Source organism: Anomaloglossus baeobatrachus, chromosome 8 (genome assembly GCF_048569485.1).
Source record: "Anomaloglossus baeobatrachus isolate aAnoBae1 chromosome 8, aAnoBae1.hap1, whole genome shotgun sequence".
NCBI classification, from domain to species: Eukaryota; Metazoa; Chordata; class Amphibia; order Anura; family Aromobatidae; genus Anomaloglossus; species Anomaloglossus baeobatrachus.
In genome coordinates, this window is record NC_134360.1 from 147822676 (window position 1) to 147839534 (window position 16859).

The 16859-nt window shown below is 43.3% G+C and overlaps 1 protein-coding gene across 4 annotated transcripts in view; it reads right to left on the reverse strand.

Moving 5' to 3' along the window:
• Positions 1–16859, reverse strand: part of KCNT2 (potassium sodium-activated channel subfamily T member 2) — a 1626062-nt gene that overhangs the window by 193671 nt on the left and 1415532 nt on the right. For 3 of the 4 annotated variants that reach the window (XM_075322033.1, XM_075322032.1, XM_075322030.1), the window contains exons 23-24: positions 7435–7536; positions 3375–3458 (exon numbers count right to left, since the gene is read on the reverse strand). In XM_075322033.1, the coding sequence (XP_075178148.1) occupies positions 3375–3458; positions 7435–7536 (186 nt within the window). The remainder of the gene's footprint in view (positions 1–3374; positions 3459–7434; positions 7537–16859) is intronic. The other variant, XM_075322031.1, reaches the window with a different exon arrangement.

Here is a 16859-nt window from a genome sequence, read left to right on the forward strand (position 1 = left end):
CACAGGCCACGCCCCGCTGACGCTGCTTCCGGACCCCAGTGAAGAAGATGCATTGTTTAAATTCACTGGGAGTTGGATGCAGGTGAAAGCTGCGGCAGAGACTGCAGGGCTGGTGGAGGTGAATTTGTGTTTTTATTATTTTTAACATGACACATGTGTTTCTCGTCACGTGGGCTCGCATCCACACTACTTCCGTGTGGTACGTGTGCGGGCCACGTGACACCCGTGCTGCCGGAGAAACACGGACATGCATCCATGTGGAGCATACGGGCTCACGTCTGCTCCACACGGAGGCACGGGCCAATGGCTAAACACATGGGTGCACATAAACCCATTGATTTTAATGGGTTTACGTGTGCCCGTGTCTCCGGTACATGCGGGTAGGGACCTAGCACGTACCAGAGACACGGGCATGTGAAGGGGGCCTTAAATTGACAAGCAAGAAAATATCTAATAAAAAACAACAATGGAATTGACATAACCAGTGCTCCATGCTGGAAAAAGTCAGTATGCCTTAGAGCCATAGACTCCACTAAATGTCGATTGGTCCAACATTCTTTTGTCTGTAGCCAGTTCTGTACAGATGTAATGAGAAAAAAGTTAAAATGCCAGAATTAGGTTTGTTTTGGCTGCCTCAACACTGCAATATAATGCAATAAGTAGTGATCAAAACATTGTATCAACCACAAAATGGTGTCAGTAAAACATCAGCTAAGGACGCAGAAATATAAGCCATCATACAGCACCATTTCCCGAAAATTAAAAATGGTTTGGCTTTAGAATATGGTGACAGAAACATAATTTTAGTTTACAAATTTCCCCAAAAAATTCATCACTTAAATTAAAAAAATAAACTATCCATGTTTGGTATCTGCATAACCGTACTGACCTGGAAAATCAAACTGCCAGGTCAGATTTGCCGTATACTGAACATGGTAATTAAAATAAAACAATTGTGGAATTGCATGTTTTTGCAATTTTAATGTTCATAGAATTTTTTTCCCTCTTTCCAGTGCATCACATTATAAAATGAATGGTGTCAATCAAAAGTACATTTCCCACAACAAAACAAGCCCTCATAAGGCTATGCGGACTGAAAAATAAAAATGTTATGGCTTTTAGAAGAAGGGGAGGGAAACATAAAAAAACGCCAGAAATTAGAGTCAGTGGGAAGAGGTTAAGACTCAGTTCCCATAGTACATTAGAAAGCCGATTTTTTTTGCTGAGCATTTGCCTGCATTTTATAGTGAGAGCAAAGTGCCTGACATTTTAAGATATATTGTGCACATACTGCAAATTATATCTGCAGCATAAACTGAAAGGAGTTGCAAGGTCTAAATGCGCAGCATGTCAACTTATGATACTGATGTAAAGGATGATTTGTGTGGATTCCCTGCACTTTTTTTCCGCATTAATATACGGTATGTGTGAGGCCTCCCATGCAGGATGTTTGCAGTAAATGTTTTCCATGGGAATGTAGCCCCATAGTAAAAGTCTGTAGGATTAAGGTACCGTCACACTAAGCAACATCGCTAGCAACATCGCTGCTGAGGCACAACTTGCTAGCGATGTTGCTGTGTGTGACATCCAGCAACAACCTGGCCCCTGCTGTGAGGTCGTTGGTTGTTGCTGAATGTCCTGGACCATTTTTTAGTTGTTGCTATCCCGCTGTGAAGCACACATTGCTGTGTGTGACAGCGAGACAGCAACAACTAAATGTGCAGGCAGCAGGAGCCGGCTTCTGCGGACGCTGGTAACCACGGTAAACATCGGGTAACCAAGAAACCCTTCCCTTGGTTACCCGATATTTACCATCGTTACCAGCGTCCGCCGCTCTCACACTGTCAGTGCCGGCTCCCTGCTCTCTGCAAACGTAGCTGTAGTACATATCGGGTAATTAACCCGATGTGTACTGTGGCTAGGAATGCAGGGAACAGGGAGCCGGCACTGGCAGTGTGAGAGCGGCGGACGCTGGTAACGAAGGTAAATATCGGGTAACCAAGGGAAGGGCTTCTTGGTTACCCGATGTTTACCGTGGTTAACAGCGTCCACAAAAGTCGGCTCCCTGCTGCCTGCACACGTAGCAGAGTACACATCGGGTAATTAACCCAATGTGTACTGTGGCTAGGTGTGCAGGGAGCCAGGGCTAAGCGGTGTGCGCTGGTAACCAAGGTAAATATCGGGTAACCAACCTGATATTTACCTTAGTTACCAAGCACAGCATGCTTCCACGTGTAGCGATGCTCCAGCGATCCCTGCCAGGTCAGGTTGCTGGTGGGATCGCTGGAGCGTCACTTAGTGTGACATCTCACCAGCGACCTCCTAGCAACTTACCAGTGATCCCTATCAGGTTGTATCGTTGTTGGGATCGCTGGTAAGTTGTTTAGTGTGACTGGGCCTTTAGACCATTCTTAATGGTAGGGTACGGTTCCACTAGCGTATAGCTTCTGATGTGAGAGCATTGGAAGCGAAATGCTAATGACCCTCTGATGCGAGCGTCAGTCGAGGGTCATGCGACTGTGATGTGATCTTGCGATAAGAAGAGGGAGAGAGCACTTTCTCCCCATCTACTCCGCTGAATGTCTCTGCGTATATAGAACTGTGGTTGGATTAAATGTGAGTGCAGTGCGATGTTTCACATGCCCCCATAGACTTGTATGGGGGTTCGTGAGCAAAGACTTGCTGCCAATTGTAGCATGCTGCGAGTCATTGCTCAGGCCGATATGGCATGACATATCAATCGCAGATGGACACTGCCCTATAGTTTTGCACTAGAGTGAGAGCAATCCGATGTCTTATCGGATTGCACTCGTCCGTGCAAAACGCAAGTGGAAATGTACCCGTAGGAGCAGATCCCACACCATGGTGAGAAAAGCTTCATTACTAAATTCAGTCACTTTTCAAAGTAAAAACTCAATTGAAGTAAAAACTGAAACACAAACATCTGACTCAGGGAAATATTACTATGTACTGTATATCCACAAAATAAATGATGCCGCAGTATGGGTTTATATATATTTATGAGCCTGCAGTTGTGCAAATGAGCATTAATAGAAATGAGAAAGAAAATCATTATAATTAAAAATAAGGACAGATGGCAATTATTCTGGCTTTCTTTGGGAAAGTTAATTAAGGGATGACAGTTATTTGCTTTTCGAGGCACTGGAACTATATATCATCTCTTAGACTTTTTTTCTTACTTCTTTCATGAAACTCAACTTATTGGGAAAAAAGGTCTTTAAAACAAGTTCTGAATGCAAGAAAGAGTTGTCCGCGCAGATTTGCCTCTCGTGAAGGAAACCTGTTGTTATTTCTTCCTTGTGTGCTAAAGATAATCCTGTAATAGACTTTCAGCTATATCATTTGAAACTCACAGAACAAAGAAATCCAGACCCCGGCGTGGTGTCCAGCCCCAGCAGCAGTCTGGTGATTGAGATCATATAATCTTTCACAAATGACTGTAAAAGGAAAACAAATGTTAGTGCGTGGGCCGCAAATGTGCGACGGTGAACTTTAATCATGGTAATGCAATGGTTTACCTGAGGCTGCGATAAGCCAACCTCTACACAGCAATTTATAGGAAAACAAGTTAATGTACTGAAATCATATGGTAAGAAAGAGAGTAAATATTGAAACATACGACACATTCTATGTATCCGCGAGCGTCGCTCCTATCAATCACTCACAAAGACAATAATCAGAAGCGTTGTGGTTTATATATTATACTAGCTGTAGTATCCGGCGTTGCCCAGGATAGTAACTGTCTCTCTGTCTCTCTCCTAGTCTCTGTCTGTTTGTGTCTGTCTGTCTCTATCTCTGTGTCTGTCAGTCTGTTTCCCCGTCTGTCTCTTTCCCCATCTGTCTCTTTCCAAGTCTGTCTCGTTCCAGGACTGTCTCTTTCTCCATCTGTCTCTTTCCCTGTGTCTTTCCCTTTCTTTGTCTCTTTCCCTGTCTGTCTCCATCTGTCTCTTTCTGTGTCTCTTTCCCTTTCCCTGTCTTTTTCGCTGTCTGTATCTGTCAGCCTTTGTCTCTATGACTGTCTGTCTCTCTCTGTCTCTTTCCCTGTCAGCCTCTTTCTATTTCCCTGTCTGTGCCTGTCTTTCTGTCTCTGTCTGTCTCTTTGATTGTCTGTTTCTCTCTCTCTTTCCCTGTCTGTCTCTCCCTCTTTCTCTGTCTCTTTCCCTGTTTGCCTCTTACTCTGTCTGTGCCTATGTCTGTTTGTCTCTTTCTGTCGCTCTCTATCTGTCTCTCCACCGACATGTTATTAGCTCACACAGAAGCTTCTTATACTATGAATGTCCTTTATTCCTATAGCAACTAATCACAGCTGCTATTAATAACCTTTAGCTCGCAGCTCCATTGACTTTAATGGAGGCAGGTTTTTTGGAGAGTAACTGTAAAGCGCAGGGTTAAATTTTCCTATCAAAACATAGTCTATGACGTTCCCTGAGTCACATGGAGTGCCTGTGCAAAATGTCATGATTGTAAATGCGACGGTTCGTTTAGCGGACACACACACACACTACATACACTCAGCTCTATATATTAGATGAGATCCTTTGTGTTTTCTCCATTTTTGCCTTTTATTTCACACAGTATATTATACTAGGCTTTTAATAAACCTTTTTATAATAAAAAAATGGAACTTCATTTTGCTTTAGGAAATGGTCAGTGTTGGGGTAACAAGGGTCACCAATAATAACAATTTGGGGGCCCACTGTTTATGTACTGTAAATTAAAATATTAAAGAGTAACCATCATTTTAAATTTAATTTGATAAATCAATAGAACACTTAAAAATAAGAAACTCCTTATCAGAGAAATCTGTTTCTTCCACCTCTTGGATTGACATTTCACTCTCACTTCTAGGGTAAAATCTGCATTAAGTGAATATTCAGTGAATATTACTCAGAAATAACCAATTATTGCTGCTTTAAATATTCTATGGCGAGGGGAAGAGCTTGAGGCAAAAAACATACATTCTACTGCACATTGTCCTTAAAGCACAGTTACAGTTCTCCAAAGAACATTATGAGCACCAACTGTCATCTCCTTTCTCAGTAAGGGTAAAGTCCATTATCAATGAAGTCAAATATTACTTATGAATTAAGATTTTTGAAAATTATATATCAGTCCTGGGAGAGAAAGAAGTGGATTTCTCTAATAAGATATATGACAACATTTCCTATTTTCACATGTACCATTGAATAAAAAAAAAATAACAGTTACTTTTTAACTGATCTTCATTCAAAAATTCCCAGCCACCAAATTCTTTATATGAAATTAGTCTTCAGGTTTTTGGTATGTAATCTGAGGGCAGCATGATACAGAGACATGGATTACAGCAATTTGTCTCTTACTGGACTGCATGCCGTTATTTTGATAAAATCACTTTTATTTGTTGCAGATCTACTCATTTATCTGAATGCTGAGCTCCATATAATCTCACCCAAATACCTGATTGACAGATTTCTCTGTACATCGTGAATGGCCCTCATCCTGATATATATGATCCCCATCATGGTACATATGATCCACCATCCTGGTACATGGCCCCCCATCCTGTTACAAGGCCCCCCATTCTGGTTCATGGCTCCCCATCTTGGTACATTTGATCCCCCATCCTTGTACATGGCCCCCCATCCTGGTACATATGAACCCCCATACTTGTACATACAGTGCCTACAAGTAGTATTCAACCCCTTGCAGATTTAGCAGGTTTGATAAGATGCAAATAAGTTAGAGCCTGCAAACTTCAAACAAGAGCAGGATTTATTAACAGATGCATAAATCTTACAAACCAACAAGCTATGTTGCTCAGTTAAATTTTAATAAATTTTCAACATAAAAGTGTGGGTCAATTATTATTCAACCCCTAGGTTTAATATTTTGTGGAATAACCCTTGTTTGCAATTACAGCTAATAATCGTCTTTTATAAGACCTGATCAGGCCGGCACAGGTCTCTAGAGTTATCTTGGCCCACTCCTCCATGCAGATCTTCTCCAAGTTATCTAGGTTCTTTGGGTGTCTCATGTGGACTTTAATCTTGAGCTCCTTCCACAAGTTTTCAATTGGGTTAAGGTCAGGAACCTGACTAGGCCACTGCAACACCTTGATTTTTTCCCTCTTGAACCAGGCCTTGGTTTTCTTGGTTGTGTGCTTTGGGTCGTTGTCTTGTTGGAAGATGAAATGATGACCCATCTTAAGATCCTTGATGGAGGAGCGGAGGTTCTTGGCCAAAATCTCCAGGTAGGCCGTGCTATCCATCTTCCCATGGATGCGGACCAGATGGCCAGGCCCCTTGGCTGAGAAACAGCCCCACAGCATGATGCTGCCACCACCATGCTTGACTGTAGGGATGGTATTCTTGGGGTCGTATGCAGTGCCATCCAGTCTCCAAACGTCACGTGTGTGGTTGGTACCAAAGATCTCGATCTTGGTCTCATCAGACCAGAGAACCTTGAACCAGTCTGTCTCAGAGTCCTCCAAGGGATCATGAGCAAACTGTAGACGAGCCTTGACATGACGCTTTGAAAGTAAAGGTACCTTATGGGCTCGTCTGGAACGGAGACCATTGCGGTGGAGTACGTTACTTATGGTATTGACTGAAACCAATGTCCCCACTGCCATGAGATCTTCCCGGAGCTCCTTCCTTGTTGTCCTTGGGTTAGCCTTGACTCTTCGGACAAGCCTGGCCTCGGCACAGGTGGAAACTTTCAAAGGCTGTCCAGGCCGTGGAAGGCTAACAGTAGTTCCATAAGCCTTCCACTTCCGGATGATGCTCCCAACAGGGGAGACAGGTAGGCCCAATTCCCTGGAAAGGGTTTTGTACCCCTTGCCAGCCTTGTGACCCTCCACGATCTTGTCTCTGATGGCCTTGGAATGCTCCTTTGTCTTTCCCATGTTGACCAAGTATGAGTGCTGTTCACAAGTTTGGGGAGGGTCTTAATTAGTCAGAAAAGGCTGGAAAAAGAGATAATTAATCCAAACATGTGAAGCTCATTGTTCTTTGTGCCTGAAATATTTCTTAATACTTTAGGGGAACCAAACAGAATTCTGGTGGTTTGAGGGGTTGAATAATAAATGACCCTCTGAATAAACTTTTCACAATTTAAAAAAAAAAAAAGAAATAACATTCTTTTTTGCTGCAGTGCATTTCACACTTCTTGGCTAATCTACAGTCCAAATGTCACAATGCCAAGTTAATTCCGAATGTGTAAACCTGCTAAATCTGCAGGGGGTTGAATACTACTTGTAGGCACTGTATGATCTCCTATCCTGGTACATATGATCTCCCATCCTGGTACATATGATCCCTTATCTTGGGAGATAGCCTCCCATCCTGGTACATGGCCCCATCACATAGTATGAATAGTCAAATATAATAATTAATGTTTGTTTTAATACATTTCACCCATATCATTATGAAATACCTGATATAACAAAGTATCTAACATGCTGATACTGAATACCCTTCCAGCAGCAAATGGAAGGCGAAACATGAATGCCAGATTAGATCCACGTTCTCTCTCCTTCTGAAAAAAAAAAGAAGGAAGAAAGTTAAAACAAAACTTAATATGTGTTTTAGAAATGGGATTAATGATATTAAAGAGTCTCTCCAAGAAATGTAATAAAATAAGTAAAATAAATAATACACAATTAAATATTAAGCATGCTTCTAAAAACCTTTATCAAAAAAAAGGTTTATCCATTGCACTCAGGGATTTAAAGATGGCAACTGAAATAAATCTGTGAACCTGTTCTAGAGTCTAGAGGACATATAGTAGGACAGGCTCTGTGAAGCACGAGACAGAGGTCCCATCAGAACAGCACCCATTCAGGCATAGGGAACTCTCACATTTCTCTGGTCAGTCAACCTGACAGGTCACTAAGTGGGGCCCTACTAAAGGAGAATATCAACACCTTCTGTTAGTTCATTGAGAATGAACAGGTAAAATATAAATCTTTGTACCATGTTAGCCAGTAGATATGAAAAAAATTGTTTAAAGAACTGAGAATCCTCTGTGGTTTATACCTTTTCTGTTAGCAATTAAAAGGTATTAACCACTGAGGACCTCAGTTCTTTTAAACAATTATTTTTTTAGAATATTCAAATTGTCTCTTCAGGGAGGAAGGAGACAAACTCTAGCGCCACCTATTGGAAGTCGCAATCTTAAAAGTCAAAAGTGACTCTCCAACGAGCCTTTTCATATGACCTAGGATTTTTAAGCCAGATTAGAACCTCAATTTGCAGACACGGTGTTTCGGGATGATTGTCCCCGATCAATGCAAAGTATGAAGTCTGATCTGGCTGAATGAGAAGCTCTACTGGGGTCTCAGGGGAAAACGTTTCTCCTTGCAGAGACTGACAAACCAATCTGGCTGTCAGTGGTGAAGAGTCTTATAGCTGCAATGCTCCTCTGGGAAATATTCAAATTGTCTCTTCAGGGAGGAAGGAGACAAACTCTGGCACCACCTATTGGAAGTAGCAATCCTAAAAGTCAAAAATGACTCTCCAACAAGCCTTTTCATATGAACTAGGATTTTTATGCCAGATAAGAACCTCAATTACGCTAGAGTTCATCTCCTTCCTCCCTGAAAAGACAATTTGAGTATTTCCCAGAAGAGCATTGCAGCTATAAGACTCTTCACCACTGACAACCATATTGGTTTGTCAGTCTCTGCAAAGCGAAAAGTTTTCCCCTGAGACCCTTTTTTAGAATAAACATTCATCTCAGTCAGCCTGGCAGTTTTAGTGCATTTGTCTCATGCTTGACATAGCCCATCCTACTGTGTAATTTCTGAAATTTCAGTAGAGATGAGCAAACCGGTCGCGGTTCGGCTCGAGGTCGGTTCGCCGAACGGAGCTCCCGTTCGAGTTCGGTTCGTCGAACGTTCGACGAACTGAACTCGAACCAATAGGCTATAATAGGAGGCAATCACAAACACATAAAAATGCATTATAAATGTACACATACAGTTAATAAACATTGCCATAACACTTACCGGTCCCCGCGATCCCTCCTGCACTCTGTCTCCTGCCGCTATTCCATCCGATGATCGCTGAATCCTCCCGGTGACCGGCACTGCCAGCAGAGATGCAGGACCTATCGTGACGTCAAAATAGCCATGTGACCAGTCACGTGGCTATTATCTCATTGGCTACAGACTGGTCACATGACTATGACGCGTCATGTAGGACCTGCGAGTGCATCTCTCCGGTACACGGTGCACATGTGTGTATCACCGTGTACCGGCGACATGCTCTAGCACACGGTCGACTCCCCGTTCCGTTAGGGACCGGCTGACACAGCCGGTCATTAACGGAGATCACCGTTGCCATAGCAACGCAGTTAGCGGTGACGTCACCGCTAACCGCGGCTCCGGGAACACCGTTGCTATGGTAACGCGTCTGTCAGCATTACCGCTGTTACCGCTAGCAGCACTGATCACTCACGGAGTGAAGGCTGCACGCTGCTTCTCGTGCAGCTTTCACGGAGTGAATGCTCCACGGGAAGCAGTGTCTTCCCCCATGCAGCAGTGATGGAGCAGAGCTGCATTTGTTGAATGAGAAAGACAGAAGAGCAGGATCGTGGAGGGCTGACAGGGGGTAATAAAGATGGAGTCTCTAATGTGTCTGTGTATTTATTTCTATTAAAGTATTTTTTCTCTGTGTGGTGTCTTTTTTTAACCCTTTATTGGAGATTCTTAATGGCCGGGTCAAACGTGCCTGTCATTAAGAATCTCTGGCTTAATACTGGCTAGTAAAACAAAGCCAGTATTAACTCATGATTACCCAACAAGCCACCCGGCTCCAGGGCTGTTGGAAGAGTTGGATACAGCGCCAGATGATGGCGCTTCTATGAGAGCGCCATTTTCTGGGATGACTGCGGACTGAAATTCGCAGCAGAGGCACCCAGAAACCTCGGGCTAACCTGTGCTGCGGATTCCAATCCCCAGCTGCCTAGTTGTACCCGGCTGGACACAAAAATGGGGCGAAGCCCACGTCATTTGTTTTTTAATTATTTCATGAATTAAGTGAAATAATTAAAAAAAACGGGCTTCCCTATATTTTTGGTTCCCAGCCGGGTACAAATAGGCAACTGGGGGTTGGATACAAAAATATGGCGAAGCCCACGTCATTTTTTTGGTGGGCAAAAAACTTCTGCATACAGTCCTGGATGTAGTATGCTGAGCCTTGTAGTTCTGCAGCTGCTGTCTGCTCTTCTCCATACAGACAAACAGCAGCTGCAGAACTACAAGAGTCAGCATACTCCATCCAGGACTGTATGCAGAAGTTTTTTGCCCCCTGAAAAAATTATGTGGGCTTCGCCATATTTTTGTATGCTAGCCAGGTACAGCAGGCTAGGTACGGCTGCCCCCAACCCCCAGTTGCCTATTTGTACCCGGCTGGGAACCAAAAATAAAGGGAAGCCCTTTTTTTATTATTTCATGAATTTCATGAAATAATTAGAAAACAAATGACGTAGGCTTCGCCCCATATTTTTGTCCAGCCAGGTACAAGTGGGCAGCTGGGGATTGGAATCCGCAGCACAGGTTGGCCTGAGCTTTCTGGGCCCCACTGCTGCGAATTGCAGTCTGCAGCCGCCTCAGAAAATGGCATTTTCATAGAAGCGCCATCTTCTGGCGCTGTATCCAACTCTTCCAGCACCTGCCTGCTATTCCTGGCTAGCATACAAAAATATGGCGAAGCTCACGTCCTTTTTTTGTAGTTTTTTGGCAAAAAAAATAAAAAATGCTTCCCTGGATTTTCCATTGCCAGTGAAGGTAACACCAAGCAGTGGGGGTTAGCAGCCAGTAGCTGCTTGGATTACCCTTAGCTAGCAATACAAAAAATGCAGCGGGAGCCCATATATATTTTTTTAATTATTTATTTAAATAACTAAAAACATCACTGCTGGACATCACAGTGCTGTAAAAATAAATCTTTAAAAAAATGACGTAGCGCTCCGCGGTATTTTTGATTCTCAGCGCAGATGAAGCAGACAGCTATGGGTTGCCACCCCCATCTGCCTGCCGTTACCTTGGTTGGCAATCAAAATACAGGGAAGCCCATTAATTTTTTCCATTTAAAAAATAGTTAAAAAAAAAAATGACGTTGGGTCCCCCCATTTTTGATAGCCAGCTAGGGTAAAGCAGACGGCTGTAGCCTGAAAACCACAGCTGGCAGCTTTACCGTGGTTGGGGATCCAATGTGGAGGTCCCCTCAGGCTCTTTTTTATAATTATTTTATAAATATTAATAATTACACAATAAAAGTAGGGTCCCCCCCAAATTGGATCACCAGCCAAGGTAAAGCGGACAGCTGTTGTCTGGTATTCTCAGGGTGGGAAGGTCCATAGTTATTGGGCCTTCACAGCCTAAAAATAGCAGGCCGCAGGCACCCCAGACGTGGCGCATCCACTAGATGCGCCAATCCTGGCGCTTCACCCCAGCTCATCCCGTGCCCTGGTGCAGTGGCAAACGGGGTAATAAATCGGGTTGATACTAGCTGAGATCAAGCCCAGCAGTTTGTGATGTCATGGCGTCTATTAGATACCCAACATCATAAACTGTCAGTACTAACAAAAAAAAAAAATCGACAAAAGAAATTTATTTGAAAAAACAGTCCCCAAAACATTTCCTCTTTCACCAATTTATTGTAAGAAAAAAAATAAAGGGGTCAAACAACAACTCTGGACCGTCTAGAATATGGGGGGAGACACTCAGGGAACGTATCCCCCATTTTCTAGGAGTGCGGACCCTTCATCTGAGGAGTGTGGGTGCAATGAATCTGCACTCACTCTCCCTGGGTCCACAGCAGCAGAGTCCATGTCGTAATGGTTGCTACCAAAGCTGCAATGCCCTGTTCATGAGGTAAGGGCATGCCTAATCAGGAGAACTACTGTAGAGGAAGCTCTGCTCACTGGTATATAGGTGCTCAGAGGTAATAGATAAAATTAGTGAGTAACCTCGGCACTCTAAATCTCCCAGACTAAGTCAGTAAGTCACAACGGATAGTAATGCAAAATCACTCTTTATTGGTCCGTATTAAGAAAAAAATTTTTTCATAAGCATATATGTTTTTGTCCAAAACAAGTTACAAATGACGTTTCGGCCTGAGCCTTCGTCAGATTTGACTTATCTGCATGTAATCATGAAAAATGACAATAATCAGTATCACATAAGAGTGAGAGAACAATAACATAAACTCGAACAATGTAGAGGTACAATTGGGATGCAGCAAAAAATTGCAACACAGCAAGAAATGAAACACATGATACAAATGTCATAATACAGTACAAGGACAATATAGTAATGACAAATATGGGGTCAGAGTAGGCTTAGACAGCTCTGGTACGAAAGAGATGTCAATCATAAAGTAACATGTGCAGTAGGTGTAGAGCTACACTATGCATGGCAGAGCTAATGGGTAGACCGACCATAGAAAAAGAACGGAGAAAAAGTGGAGAAAAAGTGGAGAAAAAGTGGAGAAAAAGTGGAGAAAAAGTGGAGAAAAAATAGAGAAAAAAATGGAGAAAAAGTGGAGAAAAAGTGGAGAAAAAAATGTAGAAAAAGTGGAGAAAAATGGAGAAAAAGTGGAGAAAAAGTGGAGAAGAAGTGGAGAAAAAATGGAGAACAAGTGGAGAAAAAGTGGAGAAAAAGTGGAGAAAAAGTGGAGAAAAAAAATGTAGAAAAAGTGGAGAAAAAATGGAGAAAAAGTGTAGAAAAGGTAGAGAAAAAGTGGAGAAGAAGTGGAGAAGTGGAGAAAAAATGGAGAAAACGTGGAGAAAAAGTGTAGAAAAAGTGTAGAAAAAGTGTAGAAAAAATGGAGAAAAATTGGAGAAAAAGTGGAGAAAAAGTGAAGAAAAAGTGGAGAAAAAGTGGAGAAAAAGTGGAGAAAAAAATGTAGAAAACGTGGAGAAAAAGTGTAGAAAAAGTGTTGAAAAAATGGAGAAAAAGTGGAGAAAAAGTGGAGAAAAAGTGGAGAAAAAGTAGAGAAAAAAATGTAGAAAACGTGGAGAAAAAGTGTAGAAAAAGTGTAGAAAAAGTGTAGAAAAAATGGAGAAAAAGTGGAGAAAAAGTGGAGAAAAAGTGGAGAAAAAGTGGAGAAAAAGTGAAGAAAAAGTGGAGAAAAAATGGAGAAAAAGTGGAGAAAAAGTGGAGAAAAAGTGGAGAAAAAATGTAGAAAAAGTGGAGAAAAAGTGGAGAAAAAGTGGAGAAAAAAATGTAGAAAAAGTGGAGAAAAAATGGAGAAAAAAATGGAGAAAAAGTGGAGAAAAAGTGGAGAAAAAAATGGAGAAAAAGTGGAGAAAAAATGGAGAAAAAGTGGAGAAAAAGTGGAGAAAAAGTGGAGAAAAAATGCAGAAAAAGTGGAGAAGAAGTGGAGAAGTGGAGAAGAAGTGGAGAAGAAGTGTTTGTTCATGCCAGATGGGAGATAAATAATTTTTTACCGGCGCTGTCATTTACTGTAACGTGATCATCGTTGTACGGTGTATACCTGTGATCACGTGAGCGGGGACTGGAAAAACCGTCCTGAATCATGATCTCCAAGGTCTCAGCTAGCCCTGAAACCCCGGAGATTTTTTGACGCCGGGGGGCTTTATTCACTTATTTCTGCCTGCTGTTTATAAACGGCAGATCAGAATAAGGCTACATTAACACGACCGATCCATTTTTGCGATCTGCAAAAAACAGTCCATTTTTTTTCACGGGTGTATCCGTGTGGCATCCGTTTCCGTTCCGTAGACGGTCCGTATGTCATCTGTTTGTCATCCATGTGCCTTCCATTTTTTTTGTGTACTGCAAAAAAACTGAAGGAGGGTAAATGCATAAATTTACCCAGGATCCATAGCTTCATCCTACATGAGGCGGTCACATGTTCACTCCAGTGCCATTTTCTACGGCTTTTCACAGCGTAGAGCGGTCTGGTGATTTTCTTTTGCTTGTGCACTTCATATCAGTCTTTTCTGTCATTATAATGGCAGAAAGACACATAATGTCCCACTCTCCTGCATTTTGTAATTTTTCACCCTTTGGTGCCTTTCATGTGGCAATAAGGGGTGCTTAGCTTTGTATTTAGCCAAAAAAAATGAAAAAAAAAATGACGTAGGGTTCCCCCTAGTTTTGTAGCCAGCTAGGGTAAAGCAGACGGCTGCAGCCTGCAGACCACAGCTGGCAACCTCACCTTGGCTGGTAATCCAAAACTGAGGGCACCCCACGCTGTTATTTTAAATAAATAAATAATTAAAAAATAAAAACACGTAGGGGTCCCCCCAAAATTGGATCACCAGCCAAGGTAAAGCAGACAGCTGGGGTCTGATATTCTCAGACTAGGGAGGTCCATGGCTATTGGACTCTCCCCAGCCTAAAAATAGCAGGCCGCAGCCGCCCCAGAAGTGGCGCATCCATTAGATGCGCCAATCCTGGTGCTTCGCCCCAGCTCATCCCGCGCCCTGGTGCGGTGGCAAACGGGGTAATATATGGGGTTAATACCAGATGGGTAATGTCACCTGGCATCAAGCCCTGGGGTTGGTGAGGTCAGGCGTCTATCAGATACCCGACATCACCAACCCAGTCAGTAATAAAAAAAAATAGACGACAAACACATTTTTATTTGAAAAAACACTCCCCAAAACATTCCCTCTTTAACCAATTTATTAGAAAGAAAAACAAATCCAGGTCTGGTGTAATCCAAGGGGTTGCCATGACGATCCACATAGTCCAAGTCAATGAAGAGCAGAATGTTCCCCATTGGCTGGGAGAGTAGTGCAGTGACCTGAGCTAACATCAATGGGTCAGCCCTGGTCACTTCAGGGGATGACAAGTGCTGCTGTCAGCGAGGTACATTACCTGCGCTGATCTCCTGCACACTGACAGCACCTGTCACTGAGTTCAATGACCGCCGCCTTCACAGCCAAGTATCGCGAGAGGCCCGTGACGTCACCGCTAGTCAGTCTCGGGTTGGAAGCGAGAGAAGGTGATGTGACAAGCGGCGGCCATGGAGGACAGTGACAGCGCTGAGGTCGGGATGGCGGGACTTCATTACCGCAGGTAAGCCGAGCGGGACCATGTGGGCAGAGTGTGTGTGCAGAGTGTGTGTGTGTGTATGTGTACGTGTGTACATGCCGCGGGCAGGAGGGGGTGGAGCGAGCTGAGCGGGGAAGTGTGGGCTTCCTGCACGTAACTAGGATAAACATCGGGTTACTAACCAAAGCGCTTTGCTTGGATACCCGATGTTTATCTTGGTTACCAGCTTGTGGCAGGCTGCCAGCGATGGCTCCTGCACACTGTAGCTGTAAAAAGCCCTGCTTTTTGCTGCTAGAACCGTTCTCGAACGTATCTAGAACTATCGAGCTTTTGCAAAAAAGCTCAAGTTCTAGTTCGATCTAGAACAGCCCCCAAAATCACTCGAGCCTAGAACTGGAGAACCGCGCTCAACTCTAAATTTCAGATGGCTGCACAGATTTATGGCAGTTGCCATCTTTAGATCCTGACAGAGTGCATCATTTTTTTGTTAAATAAAGTGTTTAGATTTAACCGTGTATTATTGATTTTATTTATTTATTTATTATATTTCTTTAAGAACCTCATTAATGAATGCTGCTTTGTATATTATATTTTGTAGAGTAAATAAATGATTTTCTAACTGTGACGTTGTCCTCATAAAGGAGGCATTGTTCTTCCTTTCTGTGGCTGGATCAATATTTAGTTTAGCCACATAACTGATTTATTTTCTATTTTTGTCATGTCATATTTGCTTTAGAGGTAAAATAGGAAATTGAGATATATGTTTAATTATAGAATGGATGTTCACTAGACATGGCAAGGTCTTGACTTAATTTTGGTCTAGCTATTAGAGCTTGAGCATTATCATGGTCTCTCAGATTAAAGGAGTTGTTCACTACTGGGACAACCTCTTCTCAATCACCATATTTCCGCCCTACTAAAATAACAACACTAATACTCTCCAAGGGATGATGTGACATTGTTCCATCACATTAGCCTTGTGCGCAATCAGTGCTGGCTTCACTCTCCCTCCCTTTGGATCCATCAATCAATGGAATGTAAGCGGCAGTGGCAGCACTGACTAAGGCGGGCTTTGCACACTACGACATCGCAGGTGCGATGTCGGTGGGGTCAAATTGAAAGTGACGCACATCCGGCATCGCAGGCGACATCGTAGTGTGTAAAGCCTAGATGATACGATTAACGAGCGCAAAAGCGTCGTAATCGTATCATCGGTATAGCGTTGGCGTAATCCATAATTACGCTAATGCGACGGTCCGATGTTGCTCCTCGTTCCTGCGGCAGCACACATCGCTGTGTGTAAAGTCGCAGGAGCGATGAACATCTCCTACCGGCGTCACTGCGGCTTCCGTAGGATATGCGGAAGGAAGGAGGTGGGCGGGATGTTTATATCCCGCTCATCTCCGCACCTCTGCTCCTATTGGCTGCCTGCCTTGTGACGTCGCAGTGACGCCGCACGACCCGCCCCCTTAATAAGGAGGCGGGTCGCCGGCCAGAGCGACGTCCCAGGACAGGTGAGTCCATGTGAAGCTGCCGTAGCGATAATGTTCACTACGGCAGCTATCACAAGGATATCACAGCTGCGACGGGGGCGGGGACTATCGCGCTCGGCATCGCAGCATCGCCTTGCGATGTCGCAGCGTGCAAAGTACCCCTTACTCTTGATGTTCAATTCATTCATAGGTGGGGAGAGTGAAGTAAGTGCTGCATGGGTGCTGGGATCATGTGATGGAACAATGTTATGTTACTCCCAGGAAAGTGAGTGCCAACATCGCTGCGCTGGAATGGTATAAGTTCATAGACCTGCATCCCCTGGCAGAAAACCATG